The following is a 17421-nucleotide window of genomic DNA, read 5'->3' on the forward strand; positions in this document are numbered from 1 at the left end:
AATGAAGTAAGGGTGGAGGGAGGGGTGCATTTTAAAGGTGCCAGAATTACATCCCAATTGCACTCCAGAGTCAATGCTCCCGGACATGCACCTTCTTTTTCTGACATGACCTTGGGACTTTGAGCTTTGTACATTAGTCATGTAACTTCATCACAGGAAGGTCAGAGGAGGCTCAGTTGTAGTGTAAGCCTCCAGAGGTGACCCAGGCATAGCAATGACTTACAGATTTACAAAGTCTTTGTTTCTGCTATTCAGCGCCGGGCTGCTACATATGGCAAAGGGGGGCGGGGGCTTCAGAACATTCTAAACCTGGGCGGTCTTTCTGGCTGGTATGCTTTAATCTCACTACATCCCTGACAAGAGTCCAGATCTTAACCCCCATGGTATGACTAGTTGTCTTGATCTCAAACCCTACAATGAAATGCCATCGAATGTGCAGAGCAAATCTTATTAACGTGAAAACAACATTATAGACTATGCAGGGGGCAGAAATCAATTCATTTTCCAGGATGCAGAGAACATGCCTTTCCACCCTTTTCTACATCCTACAACAGGAATGTCCACGGAAAGAGCCAAAAAGAAGTCAGCATTTACTGAACATTTTTGAGTTCTAGTCACACTCACACACGGTGACATTGAATTCCCGCTAACAGTTTATATTCGGAGATCTGGGACTCGCTCCAGGTGACGCACTGCAGCGAGCAGGAGCCAAGACTGTGCTCAGAAGCGGTGTCCTCCATGCAGCGCACCGCCGTGGCGCTGAAATCGCAGGCGTCTGCGGGGGTTGGTGAACTGCAGCGTCCTGGGGATCCGCACCCTCCCGGGGACGGCCTGGTCCTCGTGACTGTCCACTCTGCGTCTGCCAGCTGCGCGACTGAGGAAGCGAGGCCACCGCGTGAGTCTCTTCCCCCCCACTCCCCCCGACCCCGACTCAGGGCAGCGCCCATCTGGCCAAGAGCATCGCAGGGGCGACAACCTGCCGGGACTGGACCTGCAGTCCCGGGCGCCAGCAACCCTCAGCGTCACCGGCCAGGTGTGACATCCGGGCGCGGCGTGCCCCAGGGCGCTCGAAGTGCGGCTTGGGGCGCGGCCAGCTCCGTGAATCTGAGCCCGCGAGAGGAAACAGGAACAACCGTGGCCGCAGCCTCTACGAGCCAGCAGACGACCCTTGTGGTCGGCAGGCTACTCCGCCAGACAAGGTGGAGACGCCGGGAGCAGCCCCTTGTCTACCGCCCACGTGACCAGAGCTCTTGCGGGCGGGCCAATGAGTGCGGCCGTCGGGCTAGCCCACTGGGCCCGACAGCCTGCGTCACCGGGGGCGGGGCTCCAGGCCGGCGCGCGCGCGGCAGGTCACGTGGGCCGCGCGCCGCTATAAGGAGCGGCCGCGGCGGGTGCAGTCAGCGTGATGGCTGCCAGTGCGCGCTGCGTCTTCATTTTGCTCGGCTTTTGAGGCACCGCGCTGCTCCCCGGAGGTCCCTGCCCAGCCCGCCCGTCCACCGAGTGCTCGCCGCCTGGACCTCTCCGTCCCTGCTCGGCCCTGGTCTCCTGTGGTGAGTGGGGCGGCGCCGCGGTGATCGGCGTTTTCTCCCCGGACGCGCGGGCAGGGAGGCGGGCGGGGTTCCGGCTTCGTGCAGTCCCCACTTCCCGCGGCCTTTTTGGCGGCTCCGGAGCGCGGGCGCGGCTTTTTCCGGTCTCCGCGGAGGGCGCGCGCGCGGGCGGGACGGCGCAGGCAAGGGTCCGCCACGTGCGGGCCACGCGTCCTGCCGGGGGTGGCGGGCGGGAGGCGCGCGCCATCGTGATCCCGTGTTCTCCCAGGATGAGTCCGCGTCCCCACGCGTACCTGCCATGGCCTTTCGCGCCGCGCCGCTAGCCCTCCAGAGCCCGAGCCGCCCCGGATCGCAGATGCCCGCGCGCAGCGTATAGCAGTGAGCACAGTGTCTGCCGCAGTTTACGTTTACAGTATTTAATTTTATATAGTATATATTATTTATTAGAGCGTCCGTGATACCTCATACTCTCATTCTGTTTACACGCCTGAAAACTGCGTAGTACTTCTTGTTAGTTAAGGCGGCTGCTCTGGGGATGGCGTCCACCGCGGCCACGCTGGTGGCCAGCACCGTGGCCGCGGCCGCCGGCACGCTGGACTACCTGTGGCTGCTGATCCTGGGCTTCGTCATTGCCTTCGTACTGGCCTTCTCCGTGGGCGCCAATGACGTAGCAAACTCGTTTGGAACGGCCGTGGGCTCGGGGGTGGTGACCCTGAAGCAGGCCTGCGTCCTGGCTAGCATCTTTGAGACTGTGGGCTCTGTCTTGCTGGGGGCCAAAGTGAGTGAGACCATCAGGAAGGGCCTGATCGATGTGGAGATGTACAACTCGACCCGGGAGCTGCTGATGGCAGGCTCGGTCAGTGCCATGTTTGGTGAGTTGTCTGCATTGCCCATCCTGTACCTTTCACGTGATGCCTTCAGAATGAACAATGGAATTTTGCCATTTCTTTAATAAAACTTGACTGTGTTTCAGGTTCTGCTGTGTGGCAACTAGTGGCTTCGTTTTTGAAGCTTCCCATTTCTGGAACCCATTGTATTGTTGGTGCAACCATTGGCTTCTCCCTTGTGGCAAAGGGACAGGAGGGTGTCAAGTGGTCTGAACTGATAAAAATTGGTATGTTTATTTCTAAATGTTTTAAAAAATTTTTATATAATGTCACATTTCATGGCATTATATATGGGAGTATATTGTGTAAAAGGGACAGACTAAAGTTCTGAAAACAATGCTAAAATTTAAAGTATGTTTTGGTTCCTGATTTTTGTTGACATTTGTTCTTTAATGTGTTCTATTGCAGTGATGTCTTGGTTCATCTCTCCACTGCTTTCTGGTATCATGTCTGGAATTTTGTTCTTCCTTGTTCGGGCATTCATTCTCCGGAAGGTAATCTTTCTTTCCAAACCCCCTTTATGACCTTTAATGGGTCACACTCAGTGGTATCGAAACCGATAGCATCCTTGTAAATGTAATTGGTGTGTAGGTAGGTGGCCTTTAAGAGTTAAAAAACTCTGCGTTTTGTACACCTTTTGTGTGTCATTTGTGTGTCATTCAGTTCTCTGAAGGAAGCGAGTTTTCAGTATCCAAGAGGGAGAGAAAATTGAATGAGTGATGTGTGCCAAGGAATAGGGGAGACTAGGTTGGAAAATTAGGGGAATTGATTTAGGGAAGCTTTGTCTAGCTGTATGCAGATTATTACCTTAAACCGCCAGCACACAGACTGTTGAATTATAAGCTTTCGGTTCAGCAAGTCACAACATCCCTTGTGGCTTTTTCTCAGCTGCCAGTAGAATGGAGCATTTTGGGTCCACATAGTGAATTTGATAGTGCTGATTATCGTAACTTGTTTATAAGCTTTTAGATGGGGACTACCTTTCACAGTGACTAGACTGATTTCTCAGAATAGGTAAAAAGAACCGGTTAAAGGCAGTTTTTGTTTCGTTTTTTTATTTGGCTAAAAAAAAAAAAAATCTGGACAGCCATTTCATTTCCTGTCCATTTGAAAATCCCTTTTCAGGGACCTGATAGCATTTTATCAAGAAGCCTGGTGCTGGCTCCAAAGTGGAAAACAAGGGGTGTTGTCATTGGACTGACTTACAGCAAGAATAAATGCGTCTTTCTCAGGAAACAAAGTTGTCCTTTTCTGGGGTGAATGGCTCTTAACTGTCCATTGTAAGTTCTTAAAATGCTCCTAAACTATAGAAATCTGAGTGAAGGGAGATAGGCAGCTTGATCCCCAGTGGTGGTTTGGTCTCATTCTGGCTTCTCTAGGGAAAGACTGGTACCTCTTCTTTGTAGGAAATGCCTGGTGAAGTGATTCCTGACCACTGTTTCCCATGGCGTGAGCCTGGCACAGTGGAGCAGTTTAATGCTTCGCAGACTTGAAACATCTGTAGCCTGGTGTAGTGTGACTGACTGAACAGTGCACTGATACAGTCACTGACTCAGTTTGGTGTTTGTTCAGCAAGCAGATATGACTGCCCACCCTGGCACTCCCCACAGCTGTAGTGTGTGACCCCGGTAGGCTTGTCAATGTTCTTACTAGAGCCACACAGCTTGCTCCACACCACACAGCCAGAGAATGGATACTGCCCCTTTGGGGATTCTTGCTAATGGCTTTATACTGGGGCTCTGCTGATCGCCTACTGGAAGTACATGGTTCTGGTTCTGGTTCTGGTTCTGGAGGAGCTTTGTGTGTCAGGACAGAATAAAGTCATCTTCTTTCCCGGAGAGGAATGGTGGTGCTCTGAGGTGTAAAGAGGGATTGTGAGGTGTGCAGATCTCTCCTTAGGGGAATGCATGCTAGGCGTTTTTACGCCCAGTGATTGAGAACTCCTCAGGTACGTTAACTTCCTAACTGTCTTCCTTGTGTGGGTATGAGGATGGGCGTGATCAAGAAGGACTAAAACAGTGTTTGGAACAACATGACTGAGGCTCTTCCTTACCTCCACTCATGCCCCCACCCCCACCCCCTGCACATATGTGCACACACACTCTGAAAACAGGAGTTTTCAGGCGACGAGTGTGAATATTTCTGGTTAGTTGGGTTTTAAATCTCAAGAAAACATCCTTAGGCGAGTAACTTGTGGGGGTCCTGGCTGTTAAAATCTGCCAACTGAACTTTCCATTTTGGAAGTTAACATTGAAATTGTTTTTTAAAAAGTTTTTATTCTCCAAGTGTCTGTTCCAAGCCTGTTGGGGGTCTTGTGGGGAAAAGCAGAGTGGAGGTGAGCTAGCTGTCTTAAGGACTGGGGCAGTCCTTAAGTGTCCAGGAGTAGGGGAGGGAAAGTTTTCCTCTTGAGTATTTCAAGACCAGTCAAAGAAAATGGGTCTTTCAGCATCTTCTTTAGGAATCATGCCGAATGTATCTAGGACAACTTTTCAAGCTCAGGAAACTTTTTCTGTAGACAAAGCTTACTGCAACATTGAATATATAAAACATGAACTATTCTGGTTGAAGATGGGGTTTATGAAGACCCCTTTCCCATCCCACATAAATGGAGGGGGAGATACATTATTTCCAGGTGAAGTTTTAAGGGTCATATGGTGATAAGTATTTCGTGAAATTACTAGCCTTGATTGCCTCTTGGGAGTGACTGAGGAGTCTGGAGGGAGGAAAAGGGAGAGACTGCTCATGGTTTTCCTTTTTTTCTAGACTCTTGTGAATTTTGACTTTTTAAAACCATGAGCCTGTATTTCATAATAAACTATCAGTAGTGTCATTCACTCCCTACCCTATCCCCAGCTAATTTGTTACTGGTTAGCTCAATACGTAATTGGCTACACAGAAAAACAAATACATGGGCTATTTCCTCTCAGCTCACCAACCAATTACAGTTTGATTTGAAACCAAAATCCCAAATAGTACTTGAAAATCTGTTAAGAGAAGCCCTCACTTACATCTGTAGAACCCTAGTGGGTTTTGCTATTGGAGGGATGGTCTTAGATTCCTTGGAGAGCTTGCCTAAAACCATGGCTAGTTCTTAGAAGAAAAATGTATATATATACACACCTCAGGTTCGTGACGTTACTGGTTGCCCTTAGGGTGTGACCCATGTTTTTTTTTTTTTTTTTTAATTGGGTAATTGGGGGGATGGGAACAGTACTGGGGAATTAGGGGAAGGGGAACAGACAAGTTGCTGTCGTTATGTTCTTCAATCTAGTTGTGGAGGACGTTGCTTCACTGGCCCAAGTTGGCACCATCATTGCGCTCTTCCCGGGTGAGGCACATCAGTCGCCGGCTTCTGGACGGCCGCTCACTGCGGCTGCTGGCCGCTCACGCTGGCTGCTGGCTACACACGGTAGCCCATGGCAACCCACTGCCACAGGGGCTGCAGCCTACGCCGTCGCCAGCGACTCACGGCAGCCCAGCTCCAGGTTGAGCTGTTGTTCAGCATCTTAGCTGTAGAGGGCAGTGTCACTGGCCCTCATATGTGGGATCCGAACCGGGGCCCTCTGGCATCCCAAGCGAGTTCTTAACCATCGCGCCACTCGGCCGGCCCTGACCCATGTTGTTGAGTTACCCAGATGCTTAACAGCCCTGGGTTCTGTAGGTTATTTATGTTTTTATTTTGGCTGTTGCTCTCTCTAGCATTCTTTTAAACTAGATGGGGCGCTAATACTCCGCATGGTTGTCAGTGAGGGCCCATCTCCACTGGTTTGGAATGGCACCTTCACTTTGTCTTGTGTCGTTGGTCTTAAGCCACTGCCTCCCTCTTCCCAGTGTACCAGTTATTCTTGTCAGAGCTTTAGAATCACTTTTGGGCCATTCCTTTTTTTTCTTCCTCTCCAGGCTTTTTCACTGGATTGTGACCAACATAGTATTAAACATTTGGCTAACATCTTTACAGTTTAGCCTTCCATGTGTTCAGATCCGTGCTCTCATTCTTTGAGAGTTTGACTTTGGTGTTTTCCTGTAGAATTAATACACGTTTGTTGTAAGTGGAACTCTTGTCTCCAGTCACACTGCCTTCCTTGCTGTTCCTTAAACATTTCAAGGTTTTTTTAAAGATTTTTATTGGGGAATTGGGGGAAGGGGAACAGACAAGTTGCTGTCTTTTTGCTCTTCAGTCTAGTTGTGGAGGACGTTGCTTCACTGGCCCAAGTTGGCACCATCATTATGCTCTTCCCGGGCAAGGCAGATCAGTCGCCGGCTTCTGGACAGCCGCTCACGGCGGCTTGAGGGCCGCTCACGCTGGCTGCTGGCTACACACGGTAGCCCATGGCAACCCACTGCCACAGGGGCTGTAGCCTACCGTTGCCGGCGTCTCACGGCAGCCCAGCTCCAGGTTGAGCTATTGTTCAGCATCTTAGCTGTGGAGGGCAGTGTCACTGGCCCTCATATGTGGGATCCGAACCAGGGCCCTCTGGCGTCCCAAGCCAGCTCTTAACCATCGCGCTACTCAGCTTGCCCTGCGTGTTGCATTTCTAAGAAATCTTTGCAGATATAAATCAGGTAAGAAGTTCTAACATCATGGGCAACTTCTTGATGTCTCTTACAAGTGTCTAGTACATCTTCAGGTGTGTGCTCAGGTTTATGTCTGGACTACAGATACCTTAGAACACTGTGTGTTGAAACTGATTAACAGTCACTGGTATAGGTAGCTTTGTTAAAATTGCAAAAAATACGGCTGGCCGTTGGTTGGGAGCTGGCTTGGGACGCCAGAGGGCCCCAGTTCGGATCCCACATATGAGGGCCGGTGAAGCTGCCCTCTGCAGCTGAGATGCTAAACAGCGGCTCGACCTGGAGCTGGGCTGCTGTGAGTCGCCGGCGACGGCTTAGGCTGCAGCCCCTGCTGCAGTCGGTTGCCATGGGCTACCGTATGTAGCCAGCAGCCAGCATGAGTGGCCAGCAGCCGCAGTGAGCGGCCGTCCAGAAGCCAGCGACTGATCTGCCTCGCCCGGGAAGAGTGCAGTGGTGGTGCCAACTTGGACCAGTGAGGCGGTGTCCTCCACGGCTGTACTGAGGCGTGGAAGGACAGCGGCTTGTCTGTTCCCCTTCCCCCAATTCCCCAATAAAAATCTTAAAAAAAAAAAATTTGCAACAAATAAAACCCAAAAGAAGAAGCCAGACACAAACCTAACTTTAGGTAGACGTAGAAGATAGACTTGATGGGCAGACTTCCGGGAGCAAATGTAGGAAAAGCCTGGCCAGCCTTGGGAACTTCTGTGGAGGGATAGTTCCTGGTGTTGGGGTTCCTGAACCTGCCCTTTTACAAGGTTCTCTGGACATGAGTTAACTTTCACAGCTCTTAAGCTATTGGTCTTAAAATGATATTTTACAGGCAGATCCAGTTCCTAATGGTCTGCGAGCTTTGCCAGTGTTCTATGCCTGCACGGTCGGAATAAACCTGTTTTCCATCATGTATTCTGGAGCACCTTGTAAGTACCTGTCATAATATTTAGATGTGAATTTAAAGTTGTTTACAAAACTTGCATTAAATGCGCAATTTACCCCTTTTTGCTTTACAGGGCTGAAATCTCCTAGAAGGTGGCTGGCCTGCACCATTTCAGAAGGCTGCAGGCTAGTGTATGCTGAGTTAATCTAGATAGTTTTTCAACCAGAGAGACCTGCTCAGATTCTATATCACTACAGACCTTTACCCTTTAGTCTTCCCAGGAGCCACGATAACACGGTCTTCTCCCTCCCCTGTCCTGTCTGTGCTGAAAGTGCTGGCATTGACACTGGCCTCCTGCTGGCTGCTGAGTCCTTACTTGTATCTGGTCTTCAGTAATTGGTCACTTAGGACTGCTTGCCGGATGCTCTCATTTTTCTCTCCCAAGTGGAGCTACTTTGGTTTCTAAGCACTGAATTTACTCCCGAGTCTGCTTGACGAGAAGAGCTGGGGAGTCTGACACCCGCCCTAAGTGCACTTGGAAGGGTTCATGCAGTAAGGGGAAGTAATTTGTGAGCATCTGAAGATTGACATGTTGATTGCTTTATGTTGGGGCTAAGGCAGCCACGGGCTGAATTATGGTACATGTTTAGTTGAGCAACTGAGAAAGGGTGACAGCTTGTCACGGGTTCAGCTCAGGTGCTGTCTGATTCCTTAAGTGTGACGGTCTGGGACCATCGGGTCACAGGCTCTTGATTTTGACTGACGCACTGGAAGAACTGCCTAGGATGCATGTGCACATACCAAGGGAGAGTGAAGCGGGGGACTGGACTAGTACATGGAGGCTACGCACCCTTACTATGTGCTGTGCACTCATTTGTAAATATCCTTTTAGCTTTTCTTAATGCTCATTGTGGCCCACTAACTTGATTTCATTTCTGACTAATGGATTGTAACTGTGAAGTAATGTCACTAACCAAAAATGGAGTTAGTTTAGTGTTTTTTAAACGTGCCTTTATTGGACTAATCAGGAGAGAAAATAAGCTTTTTGAGAATATTGTTCCTCCTTAGGGAATACCAGCGTTCTTGCCAAGTGGTACAGGCCAAGAAGTGCTTCCGTGCTGCATTTGCATTCTGTCCTAAATTGGATTCTTCATGCTAAATGAGGAAGTCTCGCGTGAGGCTCTGAGCCCTGGTGTTTTATGTGGTTCAGTGAAATTAGAAACAAATTTCTGAAAAACAAATCATTTTTGCAAAGGAACTTGGATATTTTTATTCTGACCTTTGTGGACCATTTATAAGAAAAACCAGTCTCATTTCCCTTTTCTGACTAGAATGTGGGTACATTTAAATTGTGGTAGCGATTGATTAAATTTTATGTGTATTTTGTGTGACTTAACTACATGGTCGAACTTTGATAGGATTGTGATAATCATACAACTTGAATTTTAAAGGGACCTCAATTTATATCTGATTTTTAAATAGTAATCATGGGGGCGGACAACAATAGAATTTCTATTTTATAAGTAATTTAATTCCTAATAAGCAAAACAACCACAAGTAAGTAAGCTCTTGGATAAACTACAAGTCAAAACATCTTTTAGGCTTAAATAGGATTCTGTGGTGTTTTGCTTCTGCCATTAATATAGGTTAGAGGTTTAGGGCCTATTGGCGGTTAAGTGATAAGCAGATGGTGACTAATCCCTGAGCCCCAGGGAAAGTAAACAAGTCTCTAAGGTAAGGCTTGTGAATGAAACTACCACTAAACAGGTTTTCCTTTTGTGAAAGAGCCCTTTGAACTATTATCTTTTGACAGATAATATTTCTGTTATCTGTGTATTAGTTTGGTAATGAGTTAAGAGAGAATCTCAGAGGATTTTGCTGGAGGCTAGGACAATGGCTGTGATAACTCCACTGAGAATTACATTAGTATGACTGATGTGACTACCAGGATCTTCCCCCATAATGTGTGCAGCCCCCATCTGGAGTCTGGGAGTGCATATTTCCTTTTTTTTCATAACTGGTTGCAGATTGTCAGTATAGTAATCCCCACCACCATCCAAGGCAAAGAAAGAAGCTAGTTTGTGAAGGAGCTTGGGAGATGTCAGTCTGGCAGGCATTTAAAGTGGGCTGGACTGGTGTGGGCTTCAGGCGACCATGGATTTTGCTCCTGAATCTGTACAGCCACGAGCAGATAGGTCCTGTGGACCTAAGGCTGACAGCACTGGAAGGGCGAGGGGCTGGCTTGGGTACTCGAGTCCACCCAGGAGAGGTTACGCAGCGCTGCAGGGGCTGTGGCCCTGGGGTTTTCAAGATGCACCCTTTTATTTCCTAGTGCTGGGCTTTGACAGACTTCCTGTGTGGGGCACCGTCCTCATCTCGGTGGGATGTGCGGTTCTTTGTGCCCTTATCGTCTGGTTCTTTGTATGTCCCAGGATGAAGAGGAAAATTGAACGTAAGTAACACTTTGTAGCACAACATTTTAGCTAGTAACGTGTTTATTTGTTTTTGTTTGGCCACTATAAACATTCGCTATTTGCTAGATTGGCAAAGTCAGAGATTTTAAAAGTACATTTGAGGACGTGGGTTTATTGTCCAAATGACTTTCTTACTGATTTAAAATGAGCTACTATTTGATTATTTGACCTACGCTGTGGACACAAGTGGGCATCTGATTGTTACTTTACTGTAGCTCAGTCAGTCGCCAGTGATAGAGATGTAGCCTGCGTTATGTGAGGAGGCTTAAGGGGACCTTAAGGAAAAATGAGGGGCGGGTGCAAAAAGCTTTCACAGAGGAAACATTTATCTCCTTGTGTGTATAACTTCAGATTCAGACATGCAAGGCTACGGCTAATGTATGGGTCTGACCTTACAGTTCTCAGAGTTGTAGCACAAATTCGGGTGTCCTGTGAAGGAATCATATAGGCCATTACTACAGCTAGTGTTGCAGTGGAATTAAACACTCAATAAATTTTGGTTGCTATCAGCTTAAGTCATACTCCTTTCCTTACTGGTGGAGCTTTCCTCATGGAACCTGTCTGCCTTTTTATGTGCAAATGCTCCCTTAGTGATTTGGCTGGCTCCTTACGAGGGAGGTGGCCTTAGCAGTAGACTCTCATGGCTGCACTTGAGACCCTGAGAGGCTGTGCTCTTGTGTGGCTGCTGGGCACACCAGTGGGAGTGAGGCTGAGGCCCAACCGAGCGCATTTCTCCTCAGTCTGGGAGGTGGGACAGGGCTCCCTGATGTTCGTGATCCTCTTCTGTGGCTTGGCTGACACCTGAATGAGCTTGTAAACAGTGGGCATTGGCAGGACAGCCAGAACACCTTCCCACCTGGCCATGGGATTTAGGACCATAAGCACGCACACCTCTGTTACAGAGCTGGCAGTGCTAGTTGTCTCCTCCGGTTTCCTGCACTGAACTGTGTTGCTTTGCTTGAAATCAGAGGGAATTTTGGGGGAATTCTTTTTAACCCTCCGTTGGGCGCAACTGATCTCACACAAATTTTCGAATATCTAACAGTTAAGTATCGTGACTCATTGCTTCTGTATCTTCCCCCTCTACCGTAACCTATCGCCAGTTGTGCTTGTGACTTAGTACAGTAAAAACGTATTTCATAGCGGCATCTTTGTGTGCAATGCATCTGAGATCAGCTGCGCCTGACGGAAGGTTAAACATGAACTACATGCAGTCCAAATTTTGAGTCCTCTGCCTGCCCCCAGTGGGCAGGGAGCTGAGCATGGTTTCTGTTTGTAAAGGAACGTAAAGAACAAGAGGACCCAGCAGAGCCCACAGAGCCTTTGCTATCTGGCCCTTTACCGAAAGAGATTGCAACCCTGACATGGGGTGTCCTGCCTGCCAGTTTTTTCCCAAGACAGATGAGATGTGGCAGATATAGCAGACAGGAAGATTGTCCTGAAGTTTCAGTGCAGTTCACATGTGTTCTGTTTTGAGGAGGAAAGGGGAGCTGTGGAACAAGTTAGTTAGGTGAAAACCAAACCAAAACCCTTCTTTTCTAGGAGAAATAAAGTGTAGTCCTTCGGAAAGCCCCTTAATGGAAAAAAAGAATAGCTTGAAAGAAGACCACGAAGAAGCCAAGTTGTCTCTTGGGGACGTGGAAACCAGGAGTTCCGCTCCTGAGGTGGGGCCTGCCACAGTTCCCCTGCGGGCTGTGCTGGAGGAGAGGACGGTGTCCTTCAAGCTGGGGGACTTGGAGGAGGTGCCGGAGCGGCCGCGGCTTCCCAGCGTGGACCTGAAGGAGGACAGCAGCCTGGATGGGGCCGGAAACGGTGAGCGGGGCAGGCGGTCCCCTGTGTGCTCTGCGGGCTGGCGGTGGGGACCCGCGGTGCTGGGCGCTGAGTGTTACTATTTGCTCTTGACCAGGTGTTGCGCGGCTGCCCGGCGGGGACCTTGTGCAGCTCAGCCAGGCCGTCAGCAGTCAGATGGGCTGCGGCCACCAGCAGTACCACACCGTGCACAAGGACTCTGGCCTGTACAAGGAGCTGCTGCACAAGCTACACCTCGCCAAGGTGGGGGACTGTATGGGGGACTCGGGGGACAAGCCCCTGAGGCGCAACAACAGCTACACGTCCTACACCATGGCCATCTGCGGCATGCCTCTGGATTCGTTCCGTGCCAGAGATGCTGAGCCCAGAGCTGACGAGATGGAGAAGCTGACGTGGCCGACCGCCGAAGGCAGGAAGCGAGTCCGCATGGACAGCTACACCAGCTACTGCAACGCTGTGTCCGACACCCGCTCGGCCTCTGATGTGGATGTGAGCACCAAGGCCGAGATGGGTCTGGGTGACAGGAAAGGGAGTGGCAGCTCTCTGGAGGAGTGGAGTGACCAGGACAGGCCGCAGGTGTCCCTCCTCTTCCAGTTTCTGCAGATCCTCACGGCCTGCTTCGGCTCTTTCGCCCACGGTGGCAATGATGTCAGGTTGGTGGCTGGAGCTTAGCACTGCTCATTCTGTTTTCACACTGCTCACTTTTAAAGGATGTGCTTGTGGCTGTGGTGCCCCTGGTAGCATGGGACACTGAGTGACGTGGTATCATGAGGTCCTAGCACTTGCTGACAGTGAAATAGGCAGTCAGGTCTTTCTCTGTAACAATTACAAAGAGCGTTTTTCACTGTCCCTGTGGATGGTAGGCACAGATAGCTTTCAGAGGGGTCTTTTGCCCGTTGGCTGGGGCCTGGCTCCTTGGTAATAAATTCAGGGACATAAGGCGGAAAACGTGCCATCACTGCCCTGTGGGATGGATCTGCAGGCTGCTGGCCGTGGTTGGTTCTGTGGTTTGTAATGTCCTTTGGCGCCCAGACTTGCTTTAGGCTCCCTGGGGCCACAGGCCACGCGTGTGCATGGCATCTACTCAGAACAGCGCTCCTTCCTTTGTCCTCTCATGCACGTGGGTTCTGTTCATGTCCTGTGACACAGGCCTGTTGCTAAGTGAGCTTCAAGCCCCACTCGAGGCGACAGTAAGTCACCCGGCAAACCAGCGCTGGCCGGGCTCTGATTCTACCTGAAAGTCATCCTGGTCTCACTTTCTTGCAGCAACGCCATTGGCCCTCTGGTTGCGCTGTATCTGGTTTATGAAACGGGAGATGTGTCTCCAAAGGTCGCCATCCCGATATGGCTCCTGCTGTATGGTGGCATCGGCATCTGCATTGGCCTGTGGGTCTGGGGCCGGAGAGTCATCCAGACCATGGGCAAGGACTTGACACCCATCACACCCTCCAGGTGAGCTGGCCTCGGCCCTCAGGTGCAGCGCTCGGGCACAGCGACCAGTTTGTAAGTCCTGCGGTTACTCTTGTTGCTGCGAACGTTTTAGGTTTTGTTTACTGTCTGGCCCTTAAATATGATTTTGGTCAAGTATTCATGAATTCAACTCCAGTGGTCTTGTAACCTTAACTTTTCTGAGGAAATGTGTGCTAAGAGTGAATTGCTATGTGTACTTGACCTTATTTGTTTTACTTGGGAGCTAAGACTGACATTTACCAAATTCTTCAAAATAAAAGTGTGAACTGTAGTAATGGGCTTCCAGAAAAACTTAAAGTGAGAGGGACAAGAGAAGTCCTGTGGCCCGATCGATGCAAAGTGGATTTCAAGAGTTCCAGCAAATTAAAGAGGGCAGTGGAGGCTTTGTTGCCAAGTGGGGCATAGCAGGAGGGCCTTAACTCTGAGATAGTGTTAGCTTATCAAAAAAAGAAATTTCATTCTCCACAAGTCACCTTTTTGTGTCCACAGTGGCTTCAGTATTGAACTGGCATCTGCCCTCACTGTGGTAATTGCATCAAATATTGGCCTACCCATAAGTACGACGCATTGTAAAGTAAGTGAAGCCATGTGCTGTGTCAAGAATGGTTCTTTCTGGTAATATGGGGTGGGGTTGTTTGTTTAACACTTCGGTCCTTTGGTTTGGAAAGTTTTATGTGGTGGGGTATTGAAGAGTTCACAGTTTAGGACAAGTGACCACAGGAATGTAATTATTCACAGCTTACAGTTTCTGTCACTCATTTAAGCAGATAATATGGATTCTCCTCAAATGATGCAGTCCTTTCACATGTAGCCAGTAAGTCAGGCCTGCTGGATGCTGAGGCCAGTTTACTTAGAGCCTCTCAGACTGAGGGCCCAAGAAGCGTGTTGAGTCCTAAGGTTGCTTGGTGACCATGTGGCAACTACAGGGAAAGGAAGAAATGTTCCCTAGGTTGGACTTTAAGCTGGCTCATCATGGAGCCTGGAGTCACCTTTTCTTCCAGGACCACTCGCCAGGTGTGGGCTGTTAGGTCTAACTCCAGCCTCCACCTTGAATGATCTTTTGAAAACCTGGAACTTAAAGTAACTTGTTAAAGCAGCTAGTTGTTAGTGTAGTTCACTAAATTCCTTAGCTCAGGAGGGAAGGAGGAAGTGTCCTTTTCCTGTCATCTACCCCAGTTCACACAGATTTAATGATTGGGTTTTTATGTTGCCTTCATCTTGCCACGAGTAGTCTTAACCTGTGTCAGAGTAGCTCACAGGCTCTTGTCCTTACGGTCATGTGTCTCTGCTGGGTTGCACTGCCCCTAATGACCAGCCCCTTGCCCATTCCCTCCTAGGTGGGCTCTGTCGTGTCCGTTGGCTGGCTCCGGTCAAAAAAGGCTGTTGACTGGCGACTCTTCCGCAACATATTCATGGCCTGGTTTGTCACGGTCCCCATTTCCGGCATAATCAGCGCTGCTATCATGGCAGTCTTCAAGTTTGGCATCCTGCCGGCGTGAGGTGGAGGCGGGGACCATGTGGGTGTTTGGGCTGCCCTCTGCAGGGTGTGAGTGTCATGAAGGCCCACAGTCCTCGGCGCTTGGGAGCTGTGGGAAGAAGTGCTCTTTGAGCTGCAGTTGCTTCTGTGCTAAACCCGACTTGTCTCAAATTAGCTGTTTCAATAGCCAGGTTCCCACTGGTTCCTATTGGCCATGACTTCTGCAAACTCTACTTTCTGTACCCAGCTTCAATTCCATTATATGTATGTTGTCTCTGAAGATAATGTGTGATCTTGTTAACACCATTCAGAGCCATTTGACAGAGTGCTCTGCCTGGCAGTGTCACCATCTTCTGCCTGCTCATGCACAAGACTTGACGACTGAAGGGCACCGGAAGCTCCCTGGACCCTAGCGAGGCGGGCCTGTGTGCCTTGCATCCTGTCCGGCGCTGCTCGCAGGGCCTGGGGTGTGAGGCTCGGGCACAGTGACAGCTGACTCAGTGTGACTTCTTTGCGAGTGGCCTCCTGACTTACCACTACGGAGAAATAGGAAGAAGACCTCTGCAGACGTGGTGGTTTAGGTTTTTGGCAGTGGGTGGATGAACGAGGGAGGTGGGGTGTGAGCTTTGGGCAAGGTAGGTGGGCAGCCTTCCATGTTCATCCGTCTACCTCTTAACTGAATAAAAAGCTTACAGTTTTTAGAAGATTTGTCCTCGTTTTTGTTCATGTCAGAGGCATGTGGGCTCGGACCAGTTAGCTCATGCCGTTCTTAGGAGAGCGAGTGTCTTATAGAGTGGGGAGTCCACCCTGCATCTGTTCCCCGTGCCCCGTTACAGGCCCGAGATCGCAATCCACAGGTCGCTCCCTCCGTGAGGACTGGTAACTGGCATCTCCTAACAGCACAGCGGTCTCCCGTCGGCACAGACCAACTCACTTTATCACACCTCAGTTTTTCTGTGGAAGGGGCTGCTTTAGGACTCTCCAGCTCTGCTGTGGGAAAGGGTGCCTGGGTTGGAGACTCAGCTCCGTCCTGAAGTCCTCAATGTCGGCTTCTTCGGTCTTGGCCATTACCTCTCCTTTTACTCTCAGTCAGAACAGTGATGGGAAGCGTGTTGCTTTGCAAACTATGTGGATGGTTCCTGTCCTGAGAGTATGAGGAAGATGCTCTTTGACAGCCAGACTGAGGGAATAAGGGCCCTACCTGCCTGACCTGCGCCTGAGGGCTTGGACTATTGGCTGTAGAGGCGTCAGGCCCATACTAAGCTTTCCATGCTTGCGTAGTCCTTGAGAGCTGCAGTGTGGCTCTCTACACTTCACAGGCGATGAAACACTCCCTGAGAATGTCTGCATCTTCACAGTGGGTGTTAGGCAGTGGGCACCAGTCTCGGTCTTTGGGGCTGGCTGGGGTTGCCTTGTGTCTTATCTGAGGAAGGAGGGGCTGTGGTAGAAGGGCGCCTGGCGCCATGCCCTGAGCTGAGGGTTCTGGAGGAGATCTGAGTGTTGGTGCTGGCTTCCTGTTCTGGAGCTGTGTAACCTCACAGCCCAAACCTGTCTGCCCTGGGATTAACCATAGAATTGTGACCCGCTCGGCATGTTCCCCGGGGCTTAGCACAGGACAGCCAGGAAAACACTGGAAGAGCAGCTGGACCTGGGGAAGAGGACCCTAAGGGTGAGGAAGACACCAGAGAGAGTGTGTGCCACATAGCATGGTGTCAGCCATGGCCAGGGGCACATGCTGGAGGGAACCCTGGCCTGCTTTTCCTGTCACCTTTTATAACCAAAAGTTTTTTTGATCAAGGTTGTACATGTGCACATTAAGGAGTTTGGGATTCAGTAAGGTCTGTGACCATGGGCCTCCCCCCACTCTCAATCCTGGTATTTCCCTCTGTGCCTACGTGACATTTGGTCTTCCCTTTTACCGCCTCAGGCCCTGACCTCCCGCTTTAACTAATTTTGGTAAGATCAGTGTCCCAAGTATATAAAAAGTAGCCCTGAGCTGCTGTCACAGTGAACACACCATGACACTTCTCCCCACAAAGTTTTGTTTTCCCTGCAGTAATTGTCATTTTTCTTTCCTTTTGTTGGTTCTGGTCACTAATCCATCCTGAAACTCGCCACCACTTGTCTGGTTTTGTCTTAGGACCATCAGAAACAACAGGAATGGTCTGGATGGGTCAGGGAGCCTTGCTCACAGCTTCAGCCCTATGGTTCTTGGTTGATCCACTTCTTTTTGTGGAGAATGCACTCTAGCAGCTTCCTGAGAAAGAGTTACAGGGTTTTTTGAGATCTCGCACGTCTGAACATGTTTTTT

The 17421-nt window shown here is 49.8% G+C and overlaps 1 protein-coding gene across 2 annotated transcripts; it reads left to right on the forward strand.

The window, feature by feature from the left end:
• Positions 1 to 259: 259 nt before the first annotated feature.
• Positions 260 to 15814, forward strand: SLC20A1 (solute carrier family 20 member 1). 2 transcript variants are annotated; one of them, XM_019662895.1, is made up of 11 exons: positions 260 to 1550; positions 1816 to 2419; positions 2521 to 2661; positions 2843 to 2928; positions 7827 to 7923; positions 10213 to 10332; positions 11897 to 12166; positions 12261 to 12816; positions 13430 to 13615; positions 14123 to 14207; positions 14971 to 15814. In XM_019662895.1, the coding sequence occupies exons 2-11, from the start codon at positions 2083 to 2085 to the stop codon at positions 15130 to 15132; spliced, it is 2040 nt and encodes a 679-aa protein (XP_019518440.1). In that variant the 5' UTR covers positions 260 to 1550; positions 1816 to 2082; the 3' UTR covers positions 15133 to 15814. The 2 variants fall into 2 exon arrangements, with proteins under 2 accessions (XP_019518440.1, XP_019518441.1); XM_019662896.1 differs by lacking the exon at positions 260 to 1550 and having other exon boundaries at positions 1573 to 2419.
• The last annotated feature ends 1607 nt before the right edge of the window (positions 15815 to 17421 follow it).

This window comes from Hipposideros armiger, unplaced genomic scaffold (assembly GCF_001890085.2).
Source record: "Hipposideros armiger isolate ML-2016 unplaced genomic scaffold, ASM189008v1 scaffold_382, whole genome shotgun sequence".
In the NCBI taxonomy this organism is placed as follows: domain Eukaryota; kingdom Metazoa; phylum Chordata; class Mammalia; order Chiroptera; family Hipposideridae; genus Hipposideros; species Hipposideros armiger.